This window comes from Canis lupus, chromosome 32, assembly GCF_011100685.1.
Source record: "Canis lupus familiaris isolate Mischka breed German Shepherd chromosome 32, alternate assembly UU_Cfam_GSD_1.0, whole genome shotgun sequence".
Taxonomy (NCBI): Eukaryota; Metazoa; Chordata; class Mammalia; order Carnivora; family Canidae; genus Canis; species Canis lupus.
In genome coordinates this window covers 26,112,965-26,128,790 of record NC_049253.1, presented here as the reverse complement: position 1 = coordinate 26,128,790, position 15,826 = coordinate 26,112,965, and the positions used below count along the sequence as shown (strand labels likewise).

The following is a 15,826-nucleotide window of genomic DNA, read 5'->3' as shown; positions in this document are numbered from 1 at the left end:
CTTCACTGATGTTTAGATCTGTGATTGGACAAATAGGTTCAAAGAAGTAGAACTCTAACTAAAAGGAATTATAAAAACATTAGCTTAATTACTTTATTGTAAGAGTGCTGGGAAATTTTGAACTGTGGATGGCAGCCCTGCAATGCATAACAATTCTCCTTGCATAAAAATTTATGTATACACGAGAGACATATTGCATAGGTTTTCACAAAAATGTGTTTTATTTATTCACTCATTGTATTCATTTTTTCGACTTCAGTTGTACAATTATTTACCAAATCGGCCTACTATGTGCCAGAATAGTTCACATAAGGTAGTTCACAACTAAAACCTGTTAAATCTTTGAAATCCTATCATAAGTAAAGTATTACACATACTGTGAAATCTAATTTTTATATTCCATTTTATTCTCAGTCTTCGAGAAAACAGGATAGAAAACACTAGGATGAAGTGGAAACCTTTAAGAATTATTGTATAGTTTACAAGTGCATATTTAAGATAAATGTCATATTAGATAAAGTATATTTTAAAAGTGATAAAAATGATTTATTGTATAATTGTAGGGTTTTTCATTTGTATCTTTTTGGTTTATTAGTTTTAGTTTTTGGCTTATTTACTTGTTTTTCACATGAGATCCACTCATGTAGTGGTTTAGAGCTGAGTGCCCTGTCTGCATTCACATTTTTTTTAAGATTTTTTTTTAATTTATTCATGAGAGAGAGAGAGAGAGAGAGAGAGAGGCAGAGACACAGGCAGAGGGAGTAGCAGGCTCCATGCTGGGAGCCCGACGTGGGACTCGATCCCTGGACTCCAGGATCACGCCCTGGACCAAAGGCAGGCGCTAAACCTCTGAGCCACCCAGGGATCCCCCCCTGTCTGCATTCAAATCTCAGCTCTGTCCCTTCTTTGCTGTGTGACCATAAGCATGTGACTTAACCTCTCTGATATTAAACTCCCTTAACTGTGAAATGGGGATGATAACAGTACTATCTAAAAGAGTTTTATTAAGGGGTTTAACATGTAAAAACCCTTATAAGATTACCTGGGATGCACTAAGCATTGTTATATATAATTACATTATATGAGGGAAAAAAATAAAGTCATATCTCACAAGAGTGCCTACTTTGTTCATCTCAAGCTTACTTCTTACTAGCTTTTTAACTCTGAGGTAAGTTATTTATCTGGTCCTGTTTCCTCATGTAAGATTAAGATGCTTATTACATTACCTCTTGAATTTGTTCAAGGTTTGAATGAATGACCCACATGAAATGGTTAGCATAGTATTTGGCCTATAAATGAACCCTCAAAAATTTTTAGCTATTACTATTTTTCTTAAGATTATTTATTCACTTTAGAGGGAGAGAGTATGAGTGGGGTGGGGGAGAGGAAGAGGGAGAGAGGAAGCAGACTTCCCTCTGAGTGCAGAGCCTGAGGCAGGGCTCAATCTCATAACCTGAGCCAAAACCAAGAGCTGGTGGTTTAGCAGGCTGAGCCACCCAGGCACTCCTATTACTATTTATTTATTATTTTATTATAGATACAAAATGAAGACGGTAATTACTATTTTATTACTTCAAGGGACAATTATGATCAATGAATGTATAAGTGAAGATAAACAATTTAGTGTAATCCAAAAGTGTTTTTTATTTATTAATTATTCAATACTTTAAAAATTAATTATACTATTGTGGGGGTAAGTCAGTGAATCAGTTGGTTAAGTGTTGGACTTGTGATTTTGTCTCAGGTCATGATTTCATGGGTCTGGAGATCGAGTCCAGACTAAAGCTCTGTCTAGAGTCTGCTTGGGATTCTCTGCTTCTCCCCGTTCACGCATTCTCTCTCTCTGTCTCTCAGTCACTCTCTCTTTCTCTCAAATAAATAAATATAATGTTTAAAAAATTAATTATACTATTATGAATAATCAGAATTGAGTAAGATTAATTGAGGATATATTTCTTATTGGCATCTTTTCCTAATCTTGATGGCAAGTTACAAGGCTACTCTGTTTTTTGTTTTTTCCATTTAGGTTGCTAAGTGACCTTGTCATATAATTCAGGAAATAATATACATAAAAGCCAGTAAAAGTGAGCACAAGTCCTAAACTATTTTTTATAAATACCCTGAGCTATGCTATCATGTTGTCATTATTGTATAGGCCCCTTGGTTTTGAGAAATGGAAACAAATTCAGAAAAACTCAATGAAAGGGACTATTTTCATAAGCACCTCTTTGGTATGATTTTTAAAAGATTGCTGATCTGCACATTTTGAAAATTGTCAACTTTAGTATCTTTTCTTTTACCTATACTGTCAATATGAGTCATGTTGGAGGATTTTGAAAGTGCAATATTTTCAAGAAATTGTTGATTATCAAGTAGAACAAGATAAATATGTGTGTTGTGTGTTTTTCCTCACATTACTATGTTAAAAATTTAATGATCATTTGATAAATGTACTAATTACATATGAAGTTATGTATCTTCCATTTATTTTACTATTTTCATATAAAATTTTATGTGTACAAATCTTTCTTAACTCCTAAAATGGCCATTGATTGCTTTACTACTTTAAAATAATAATTAAAATTATTTTCTTAATTTTTGCTTTCTTAATCTTTTTTTAAAATGAATTTTTAAACATTTTCAGAAAAAAAATTATGAAATTTCTTTTTTGGTAATTTTTGTTGATTTTCAACATTTTAAGAGTTAATTTAAGAAAGTATAAGCACATTGATATCATGTATAAGTGAAATTCTAGAAAGGGGAAAAATCACATTCTAAAATAGTGATTATCATTGAATACTAAAAATACAATTAACCAATTTAATAATTTTGACAGAAGGGTCTCAGAATTTTCAGATTAATAAAAGGAAATGATGCCAGTCACAAGGAATTTTTTCTAGCTCACTCCTGACATTGATCAACAGCTTGGAAAATACTGCTGTGAATATGCTACATTTGTAATTTTTTTTTTTTTTCTTGTTAGGAATCTGTCCCTGAAATTAACAAAAGACATTGATCAAGAAGTCAGGTGTTCCCATATCAGCCGAATGCCCAGCAGTCCATCTGCAGACTGGCCCCTGCAAGGTGTGGAAGAAAACGGAGGCCTTGATTCTCTGCCCTTCAGACTGATGTTACAGGACTGCACAGCCGTCAAGACGTTATTATTAAAGATGAAGAGAGTTCTTCAAGAGGTAATGGTTTACGTAAGATTAATGTCTTTCAGTGCTGGTAGACAAGGGAGTCTATGGACTGGTTAGTCCTGCTCTGTTGGTAATTAACTGCATGATACTTGGGCAGGGGTCAAGTATCCTCTTGCAGCTTAGCTTTTCTTATATGTCAAATGAAGGATGTGGAGCTCTGCTTTATAAGGTACTCTTCAGCTCTGAAATTCTAAGATGTTGTGAAGGAATTGAGAAAGAATAAATTGACACCAAACCTGGGCAAAGTTGGTTAAAGAGAAATGAGCATCATCTGTTAATTTGTTGTTATAAAGCTACTGAGAGACCTATTAAATGGACTTCATTTTTTTAAGAGAGGTGCGGGAGGGGCAGCAAGTGCAGGAAAGAGAATCCTAAACAGGCTTCATGCCAGGCTCTGGGCTTATTCCCACTTACCCTGAGATCATGACCTGAGCCAAAATTAAGAGTCTGATATCCAATGGAGTAAGTCACCCAGGTGCCTTAAATGGATTTCATTTTAATAATACTGAGGCTTATTTTATATACCATAAAAGTAATGTAGTCATTTGTCCCAGTAATAATCAGTCTAGAAAAATCTAATCTGAATGTCTGATTGATTTTTGCTCACTGAATACAGTTGCCCTCCTATAGTCTGTGCTCAGATGATGAATTAGGAAAATGCGTAATGGATTATTTCCTCTTTATGCCCAGTAATCAACCATTTTTTAGGATTTTAAGTATATTATGGATTTATTTTTATAATGCCAATACTGTTTTCTTTGGGGATTTCTATAAACTATATACATATTAATATTGTTTCAAACATGTAAAATGAGAGGTCAGAAATTTTAAATGACTTTCCTCTACTAGGTGTGAATTCAAGACAACAGCCTGAGATTTCTGACTCCAAAGTTAGTGAGTTTTTACTGTATCCCATTATTGTTCAATTGATTTGTATTAATTGATAGGAGTCAATATTAAATAATGTGAGAACAGAAAAATATAACTATTTAGAATGAGTAGTAGTATGGTTCCTTTATAAAGATGATCACTAATAATTAGCTTTTCAAACACTTACGTAATAATACTGCTAGCAGCTACCACTAGAGGCCAGAAATGGAATTAAGAAGAGAGAAGGAAATTTAAGAGAAATGATACCAGAGACTTTTGGGGGCCTTTGGTCTAGTGTTCTTCTCAGCTGTTAAAATAAAAACTGGATATCTGCATTCCATACCACTTTATATTGCTGAGTGGTTTTGTGTCTAGAATCTATCTATACAGGGACATGTGTGCAGGAGTAGTGCTTTTATATTTGATCACTGTTAGAATTTCAGGAATTTTATAAGGTGCCAGTTAAGGACAGGCATAAAAATTAAATTATATGCATTTATAATGGAGCACATTATATTTTAGTAGGGTAACCAATACTCAAAACCCATTATTTTCTATTTATTTTACTAAATTCTATTAATTATATCTATTGGATCTATATGTGGAAATACTCTGTAAGAGCTGTTGTGCATATTTTCCAATATTAGGTTCATTTTTGTCATTTTGGTAGCTTGAAATCAGCCACATGGGAATATTATGCCACAGGAATTGACAAACACTTTAAATTAGAGCTTTTAATTTTTGGTAAGCCTGTTAAATATTTAAGAGCACACTGTATGTATGACTGTGTGGTTTCCATACTGACAACATGAGTGTTTTGCTGCACTTGTCAAAGCTCCCTGACCTCTGACTTACCATGCAGCCTGAATCTCTTTGAACAAAGCAAACTTAATAACATTTGTTGTTTTAAAAGATATTAATCTCAAAGTCTGTAATGTCCAACTACTCAGCTAGAGCTTTCTACCTCTCCCTTGGTCTGAGTTTTAATTAAAAAATCAACAAGTAAAAGGAAAGTAGGAAAAACTGACAGAAAATGTCAAAGGGTATTTAATTTTATAATTTAAAAACATTCAGGGATCCCTGGGTGGCGCAGCGGTTTGGCGCCTGCCTTTGGCCCAGGGCGCGATCCTGGAGACCGGGGATTGAATCCCACGTCAGGCTCCCGGTGCATGGAGCCTGCTTCTCCCTCTGCCTGTGTCTCTGCCTCATTCTCTCTCTTTCTCTGTGACTATCACAAATAAATAAAAATTTAAAAAAAATTAAAAAAAAAACATTCAGTGATATTCACTATAGAGTCAGTGTTCTGAATATATTAAGCTTGTTTTTATACTTCCATTTGTTTATATTCATTAAAGAATATTTGAAGAAACTGAAGAGAATTGGTTTTTAAAGCTGTTGAATAATGAGCAATGATTACATGTTCGTTAAGCCCATCCAGAAAGCGGGGTCTTATTCTTTATTGTCAACAAGAAAAGCAATATTATGATATGATTAGCATAGACAGCTGTTCTAGTTGTCTTTTTAATAGATGCCTTTAAAGAAAATTGTTTATTTAAATATTCTCTAGGCCCCTGGCTCAGTCAGTAGAACATGCAACTCTTGATCTGTGTTGTTTTTTTGTTTTAAAGATTTTATTTATTTATTAATGAGAGACACACAGAGAGAGAGAGAGGCAGAGACACAGGCAGAGGGAGAAGCAGGCTCCATGCAGGGAGCTTGATATGGGACTCGATCCCAGGACTCCAGGATCACACCCTAGGCCAAAGGCAGGCACTAAACTGCTGAGCCACCCAGGGATCCCTTGATCTCAGTGTTGTGAATTTGAGTTAAATGTAGAGATTACTTAAATAAATAAATTTATAAAAAATGTTCTCTAAGCCAGGAGCTTTCAAAAGGCAATATATATTTCATTACTTAATTAGGGCTTAATAGCAATTACTTGTCTTAGATTAATAATTCCTGTTTTAATACAGAACAGTTATTCCTATTTTAATTATTTTTTATGATGCATAGTAGTCCTACTTTTATACACAGATTAGTTTTTAACTGAAGAAGATTTCAATTATTTGAGTTTTAAATTTAAAAGGAGTTGATGAATTGAATTGAATACATCCCAGTAAAAAATGCTCCTATTTGAGATTTTTCCCAGTGGTGCTCTGTTGATGTCTTAAATTTTAATTTTGAGGCGGGTTAAATGTGGATAATTTGAATGGAATCTCACACTTTTAATTTTGTCCCTTTTTGAAGATTAGTTTCTATTATTAAAATGCACATGCATGTTCCAAACAAATCCAAACATTAACTCCTTTATTTAAAAAAAAAAAAAAGGCTGACTTGAACCCTTAGAAATTTTATTGTCATTTTATTCTTCAGCATAGTGATAAAAAATGTAGCAAGGGGGAAAACTATGTTATTTTTTACTTTCTCTTTTGTTAATTTATTCCACATAATTCTATCTGTATAAGAAGAGAATGTTTAATATTTACAGAGAAAGTTTCTGTTCTCTTCCCTTTTAGTTTGCTCTGTTCTCTTTTTGTCACTCTTTTATGAAATTTGTTCATCCTGTAGTAACTAATCAAGAAGTCTACTGGGAAGAGATTTCAAGTGAGATGAGTAGTATAATTTCTAGAAAGGTAACAGCTAATAAAAATATTTATCTAAGATTGCTTGTAATCTCCTACTATTACCTATGCCTTTTTTAGTTTATATTTAACAAATAAGAACTTAGAATGTACCCAGCAAATTTTCTGAATCATGAGACATCAAAGGGGAAAAAAAAAAAAGAAAAAAAGAAAGGGGGAAAAGTTAGATAAATGTTAAACATGTAAAAAAAGAAGTTAATGTCCTGAGAGGAGTCTGTTCTCATAATAAAGCTAGATTAGTGAAAATCAGAGAATAATTTATTGAGAATCAATATAATTTACAAAGCCATAAATATTTAAGTTTGTAATTAACTAAAGTGTTCTTACCTATTTTCATTTTTCTTTTCTCAACAACCTAATAGCTCAAACTATTTAATTTTATTATCTCCAAAAATAATAATGGAACATTTCAAAGGTATTTTTCTTATTTTTAAATTTTAAATATGATTAACAAATATATGGTGATTTGGAGTGCTTTTAACTTCACCATTCATCATTATTCAATAGGCATTTAAGAGTTTTGGGCTTTTTTTGTTTTTTGGGGGAGGGTTAAGCACATTTCAATAAAATGATTCCAACGAATTTATCACTGACATATTTGCTATCAACACATTTCAAGAGCAGATGAAAAGCCTATAGAATACTAGCTCCAGTAATAGATAATTATAGACAGGAAAAGCAATAGTGGACAATCTTAAAGTAAGGAATTTTACCCAAAGCAAGTAATTACCCATGTAAATGTCAATAGCAGTCAAATAATTAAACTTCTTTTTGTATTTCTCTTTTAAAAATAATAAAATCACAAGTTTCTTTTCTCTGCTTTATGTTTGTTTGTTTGTGCTTGCTTAAAAAATGTGTTTAAAGTAAAACTTGGGAAAAGACGTGCCATTAAAACTGCAAACACCGGAAAATGAATGGTTGTACTGTCAGATAGTTACAAATATAAGACGTATTACCCCAATCAAAGTCCTATATTTCAAACTGATAAAAGAGTCAGTTCATCAGGAAACCATAATTATACATGTGGATGGCCTGTTTATGTAGCTTGTAAATATATGGTGCAAAATCTGGCAGGACTAAATGAAGAAATAGACAAATTCACATCATAGTTGATTTAACTCTGTTAAGAATTGATAAAATCGGAAAAGTTTCAGGAGATTTGAAAATTACCAATTTCTTTAATCTCATTGACATTCATGGACTATTGTAATTAATAATAGAATTATACAGTCTTTTCAAATCCATATGGAACATCACCAAGACAGAATATATGCTGGGTCATAAAAAAAGAATCTCAATAAATTTCAAGTTTAGACATTGTACATATATCTATATATTGAGAACAATGGAATTAAATTAGGAGTCAGGAATGATAAAATAGCTAGAGAAACATTAAATATTGGAAATTGAACAACAAATATCTATATATCTAATGGATCAATGTAAAAACCTTGAGGGGAATTTTAGTGTTTCAAGTGAGATGATAATGATGATGATAACATAATATGATAATCCAAAACTTGTGGTATATAATTAAAATCATGTTTAGAAGAAAATTTATAGTTTTAAAAGTCTATACTTAAAGGAAAAAAGTGTGATAATTGATGATCTAAGTTTCTTCTTTAAGAAACCAGAAAAAAGGACAAATTGAACATGAAGTAACAGAAAGAAACATGAAGAAAAAAAATTAATAACATTGAAAAGAGATAATAGGAATAGAAAATTTATGAAACCCAATTGTTTTTTTTTTTTGAGAGGTTAAAAGAAATAGACTGTAGAAGAATAAAAGAAGAACAACAAAGAAAAAACAAGAAACACAAATCTCATCAATGAGTGAAGGCAGGAATAATCAGTACAAATCCTAAAGACACGAAGGAAAACGAGGGAATACTCTTAACAACAGTATGACAATAAATGTAACAATATAGATGAAAAGCACAAATCTCTTGAAAAAATCTAACTTCTCAAAGTGACACAGTAAGAAAATAAAAGTCTGCATATTCCAATTTATATTAAAGAAATAGATACTATTATTAAGAAAGAAAAATCTAAGCCCAGGAGCTTCAATGCTGAATTTTATCAAGTATTTAAGAAAACTAAGACTAACATTATAGAAAAAAATCAGGAAATACAGGAATACATATCTCAGCCTGTTAGATATGGCTGTATAAACCTATTATAAAAATCTGGGAAAATCTTTACAAGTAAAAGGAAATAACAGAAAAATTCCCTTTATAAATTTAGATGTGAAGATCTTTTAAAATTATTAAATAAAATTGAGCAACATACAGATATACAATGACTTAGCTGGTTTTATTATAAGAGTACAGGTTTGTTTAACATTCTAAAACGAATCAATGTAATTCACCACATTAATGAGCTAAAAGAAAGAAAAAACATGTGATTATATAAATACATGAAGAAAGCACATTTGAAAAAAATGAACATCAGTTTATGGGTAAAAAATAAAACCTCTCCACACACTACTAGTAGAAAGGAACTTCTATTCCTACAGTTAGTATTCATATTTAATGATAGGAAACTAAGCTTCTCCTTAATATTATTAGCAAGGTAAGGGTGTCCACTCTCAACACTTTTAATGAACTTTGTTTTAAAGCCCTAGCTAGATATAAAGCAAGAAAAAGCATTAAAAACTTTAATATTAGAGAGAAAATATAAAACTACTTCTATCAGTAGATTATATAGTTGTTTATATTTACATCTCTAGGAAATCTATGAAAAAGTTAATAATGAACCTAGTAGGAATAATAAAACATGATTTTAGCCTGGTTCAAGGATACAAAATTAAAAGTGCAATCAAAGTATGTATTGCTCCCCAGAAAATTATGTAGTGCTGAAAACAACAAATGTTCGTTATGGTTTCTGTGGTCAGGATTTTGAGAGCAGCTTATCTACCCATTCTGTCTGAAGGCTTCTCATGAGGTTGCACTCAAAATGTCAGCCATGGCTGCAGTCATATGGAAGTTTGACTGTTTTTGAAGATTCACTTCCTACCTCATTCATATGCTGTTTTTCGGAGAACTTAGTTCTACACTACTGATAGCCAGAGCTTCAATTTCTCACCGTGTAGGCAACATAGCAAGTGGATTCCCAAGAGTGTACAATCCAAGAAAAAGAGAGTGATACAAAATTAGCAGTCTTTTTATAATTTAGTCTCGGAAGTAACATGTCATCACTTTTGTGAAATTTATTGGAAATAAAGGCCAGCCTTGTTATTATTGTGTGAGGGCAGTATACAAAGGTCTGGGTACCAGGAGGTGAAAAACTTTGTGGTCTCTGCTGTCCAAGCTGCTATACCTTTTGGCCCCAAGTGATGCTTCCCTCACAGTGCAAAGTATACTTACCCCTCCCAAGGCCACCCAAAGTATCATTTTATTACAGCATCAGAATCTCATGATGTAAAACATGGGAGTTGTAGATAAGGCTTAAGTATAGCAACACAATTCAGTTCTCCACTGGAAGACTTATGAACGAATGCATAGGTTAGCAGTTTCTTGTTTCAGACTTACAGCCTGGGAATGATTCTTCATGGCTTTTAGTTCTGCCCTCTGTATTCATGGTTTGTCCTCCAAGTCTGTCTGTCTCTTTCTTCCTTCCTTCCTTCCTTCCTTCCTTCCTTCCTTCCTTCCTTCCTTCCTTCCTTCCTTCCTTTCTTTCTTTCTTTCTTTCTTTCTTTCTTTCTTTCTTTTTCTTTCTCTTTTCTTTCTTTTCTTTTCTTTTCTTTCTTAATATATATATAAAATTAGCAAATGTTTGCTTCTGAATAGTTATCCCATTCTTATGTGTGCTTGGAGATGTTGATTTCCAGAGATCAATTTTCATTTTGCACTGTTTCTGTCCCTTTAAATCCAAATTGCAGAATGTTTCTATGAATAAAATTTTATTCAATTATTTTTAGATTTCTTGTGATTCTTATTAGAAATACATCCATTCCAATAGACATTCCATTAGACAAAAGCCACATGTCTTCAAAATAAGTCCTTTAACTTGAAGTAGCTGACAAACAACCCCTTTAAGATTTTAATTGTTTGGTTGAGTGGATCTGTGAGACATACCCTAAAACCTTCAACAGGACACCTTGTGTTTGGCTGAACTAGGTATTCGACAGCATTACCTTTCTATATTTCAGAATAACTCTACATCAAAAAAAAAAGTAAAACTTAAAAACTAAAAATTAAAAAAAGAATAACCCTACATCTAATAAATAAACTTCTATGGTATAAAAAATGGTTACAATCTGGATTGGCATAGTTGTTACATAGGCTTATGTTTTTATCAAAGTTCATCAAATTAAACTAAATGTGACAACACATGGAATATCATCACATAACTGATAGCTCCATTGTCAATGCTTCCATTTTGTGGAGTTTCTGTCCTCCTTTTGTGAGACCTGTAAATAAAGTTTGACCATTTATCATGCAGATGGATTTAGGGCATTATTTTCAATTCTTACAAATTGTTATGAGAACTTAATTTTCTTCTCATTTTAAAGTAATGTAAGTTTAAAAAAGACAATATAACACAGTATTCATACAAAGCAATGTATCTATTTCTATACTCCTTAGTGAAATCTCTGGTTTAGATAATGACATATCTTCGATTCACTGAGAATGTATAGGTTTCTGAATAAGAATGTTTTGCTTATATTTGACCTGGCTCTATGAGGCTATAAAATTGATCTTGGAAAATACATAAGAAGGGATAGAAAGTATAATTCCATGGCTCTTCTGTTATTTAAGTAACCTAACTTTTAACAGCCATCTATGACAGATTAGAAAAGGTAGAGAAAACTTATTTCCTAATTTCCAGCCCCATTTCACTAACAAAGTCCCACTGGAGGGAGTATATTAGATTGGTAAAAATCACTGGTGTTTGAAATCATCAAGATCTGGGGTGGTTCTCACTTCTGCCATTTAATAGCTGCTATAAATTGATTAAGGTTTTTGAGTCTCTGTTTCATCATATGCAACTTTACTAATTATCCCATAGGATTATTTGGACAATAAACAAAATGTTTATAGCAGGTCGTTACAGTGAGAGTGGGGAAAGTATCCATGAACATGAGCTACTGTAATCATCTTGTTTATGTGATTATTAATGACTATGTCAAGCCAGGTGACATATATAAGAAAATTCATAAACACTTGGAAATATACTAGTAAATGCTTTTTAGTAGGACAAAATTTGTATTCTTGAATAATAATTGAATATTAATCATTGTTAATAAAGGTTATACTATTTGAAACTAAAGGTAGAAGTATTATAGTCATTTATGGTTTTCTGGGCTTTCAGTTGAGGTGTAGTATCTTTGAACTGATATTCTTTGGCTAAAGAGCTATGACATGTCAATTGAATTTCTCTTTTCTGTCAATTTTTAGAAAGCATTTTACAGGTAAGAAATAATGGTAATAGACCCTGGTGGTAGCAGTTGAGGCAATGAGAAGGGAAACATGTGTGATTTGATTTGAGAGCAATGCCAACAATAATTGTTGTGAATTGGAATTGGGTGATAATGGAAAGAGAAAAGCAAGGGTAACTGACAGTTGTAATTTGAGTAACCAGTCTGTTCTTGCCACTTCCTGAGACTGGGAAGACCAGGAGAGGAGTAACCTGCATGAGACAGAAAGGAAAGAAGAGCTCTGTAAGCTCTGTCCTAGACATGTAAGGACATGTGTCAAGTAGAAATTCAAATTACTATGTCTACAAACCCAGAAAGATTAGGGCTAGACATATATAAATTGAATATTCAAGATTATATAGATTCTGTTTAAGCTACGGAAGAGAGAACTTGTACCTAAAACCAGAGCAGGATGCTCCAATATTTGATGATAAGAAAATAAAGAAAAAGAGTGTCCAATAAGATGGAAGAATACAAAGAGCATACTGTCAAGAAGCCAAGAGAAAATATGGCTTCCATAATGCCAACCTGAGGGATAGTGCTGAGAAGTAAGTATGACAAGAAAAGATAAGTAACGGATCCTGGAAACCCATTAATTCCAAAAGTATATTACCTAAGCATTAGGAATTTCAGTGTATAAAATGGCCTATTCAAAGTGTTCATTTATAAAACAACAGCCTAGAATAGAAATAGTAACCATTTCCACCTGGTTCTCAGTTGTTAAATTGTTGGTTCATTTATTTACGAAGCATTGGTATTTGAATTTGAAGGATATGAAAATGAATAATACATGTCCTGAAATAATTTTAAAATGTATTTTAAGATGGAGCACCTGGGTGGCTCAGTCAGTTGAATGTCCAACTCTTGATTTCAACTCAGATAATGATCTCATAGTGGAGCCCCATGTTGGCTCCATGATGGGCATGGAGCCTGCTTAAGATTTTCTCTCTTTCTCTCTCCCTCTACCCTACTAAAAGAGGTATATACAGATACATATATAGATATATAATTATACATATAATAATATTAAATTATATATATTTTAAAGTATGACATGTTTAGTTTTGGAAAAATATTATACATTTTATTAGGCTAATTAAGAATGATCAAAAAAGTCCATCTTACATGAGTACCCATCATATTGGAGTATTATTTCTCTTTTAAAAACTGTTACTTATATTACTTAAGGTTATTATACTGCACAGAAAACATAGCATAGTTATCACATATACTGGTCTGTATTGGAACAGACTTCTCAAATTTTAGTATCAGTTCTCTCATTTAACTTTGGGCAAGCTGCTAGTCTCTCCATGAAAATCTGGTCTCTTCCAGAAATGGAGTAACTAACTGAACGTTCAAAATCACTCAATAATATTTTTTCCACTTGTACCGCATTAGTCTCCCTGATTATAATATGTTCATGTAATAGAATGTTTAATGTTCATGTATTAGTAGGTCACACAAAGAGCATTTTGAGCACAAAAACCAAATCACAGATAAATTCATACAGTATATGGAGTTTAAATTAAATATGCAAAGTTAAATAGTATTAAAGAATATATAGGGATCCCTGGGTGGCGCAGCAGTTTGGCGCCTGCCTTTGGCCCAGGGCGCGATCCTGGAGACCCGGGATCGAATCCCATGTCAGGCTCCCGGTGCATGGAGCCTGCTTCTCCCTCTGCCTATGTCTCTGCCTCTCTCTCTCTCTCTCTCTCTGTGACTATCATAAATAAATAAATTGATTTAAAAAAAGAATATATATACTATATTTGTGTGTATATTCATATATATATATATCATACACTAATATGCTAATAGTACTAATATATAATAAAGTCACAAAAAGAAGTATGGAGATGTTAAACATAATATTCAAGGTAAGATTACATACCTATGTAGAGTTAGTGAGTGGGAGAGAGGTAAAAGTGTAGAATTGAGAAGATGAAGGAGGACTTGTAGGTATCAATCATTATACAAGCAGTACCTTTCCTTGTGTGTTTCTTTCAAAATCATTACAAACACACAATATTTTCTTGCATGTGTTTAATGTTGAATAAAAAGAAACTCAATTTTTCCAAAAGAAACTGTTTTTCCAAATTATTCATACCCTAAATGACACCCTGTCCACCAATCCCATCCCCTACATTACTTAGCTGTGTATTTCTCTGCTTGTTAAAATTGCAGAAATATGTTGGCTACTGCTTTGTGATCAGTGTATCTTGTAATACTTATTTGATGTCAAAATAAAAAGGCAGTGAGATCAAGGTGAGAAAATTTATACTTATCAGGCAATGGATTCTTTCCTGGTATTTGTACTTATATTATCTGCTAGTCATGAGTACTCTTTTATTTCTTATTAAAAACAAACAAACAAAACCTAAAAGACTACAACCCAGAGTTTAAAAACAAATGCCACCCTCATTATACCTGAACACTGTGGTTGTGTATAATCGTATTCAGTAATTAATTAAATATCCACTAATATGGTTTTGCTATGCATGTCTAACTTTCCCTTTTCTTCATGAATCCAGCATTAATGTCTCAGTTGTAATACAACTCACATACTATTGTAATTTGATGGACTAAATCTTGCATCAAGAATTTCAGGCTGCAACATAGAAGATACACAGCAGATGGCACCCTGCAGAATCTCCAGGGGATACTCTTGAGTGTTCAGCACTTCTGGTGGGGAAGGGAGAGAGGAGAGCAGAGAGCCACTTAAGCAAATGATGCTGTGGAAAGCCTGCAATTGTATTCCTCTGAGACACAATTTTACTGAAATTGTGTTTTGCTTTTGTTTGAAAATCAGAAACAAAGGCTATTTAATTACAGTGAAAATGCCTATTTTTAATCAATGAGTATATAAAATATGGTGTTACACATTTAGATAACATAATGCAATTGCTTGGAAAAATATAAATCTTGAAGTTTTACAAATGAGCTAAGTATTTTAGCATCTAGTGACTTATTTAGATGGAGGGCAGTCATTCCCTTAATTATTTCATTTTAACTTTAATGAAAATAAAAACCTGAGAAAACTATTGCCTTTATTTTAGTGTAAATTTACTAATAGAAAAAAATTGCTAATAGAAATATAGATGTTTACTACTTCAAATATTATAGTTTTAAATAGGTTATTTTTTGTTATGCTTTAGAGGAGTAGCTATTAAAACCAAAATGATTCAAATTATCTTTATGACAACTAGGTATGAAAACAAATACATTGTCATGTTCTCTTCGATTAGACAGCTCTGTAAATTAGAGAAGATGAGGAATTTAAAATGAATAATTAATTACTAAGAAAGATTTGATTCACTTTCCTCAAAAACATATAAATGTTTTGTTATCCATGGTCTTAATTAGGGTTCAGCTAACTTTTTTCTATTTATACTCCTGGCCATAAAGTCTGCATTGCAATCCAACCTAGTGATAAGTAGTAAGAAAGAAGCCATATAACATACACAAGTGTGCACAGCTGGAGTCCTATAAAACCTTATTTACAAAAAACAGGCAGAAGGCCAGATTTGGATTTTGTCCTGAGCCTGTCATTCCATACTACTTCAGAAAGACATGATTAAATTATCATGAAGAGGTATTGTGTAGTTAAGAGCATTGGTTTGAGGAACCAGAATATATAGTCTAAATTCCATCGCTTTACCAATTAGCTGAATGTTTCCAGGCCAGTTAAACTCTGG

General features: G+C 32.5%; 1 protein-coding gene across 4 annotated transcripts in view; it reads left to right on the top strand.

Annotated features, from left to right (window-relative positions):
* Window positions 1–15,826, top strand: part of CCSER1 (coiled-coil serine rich protein 1) — a 1,364,327-nt gene that overhangs the window by 470,596 nt on the left and 877,905 nt on the right. For all 4 annotated transcript variants that reach the window (XM_038582134.1, XM_038582135.1, XM_038582136.1 and 1 more), the window contains exon 6: window positions 2,984–3,191. In XM_038582134.1, the coding sequence (XP_038438062.1) occupies window positions 2,984–3,191 (208 nt within the window). The remainder of the gene's footprint in view (window positions 1–2,983; window positions 3,192–15,826) is intronic.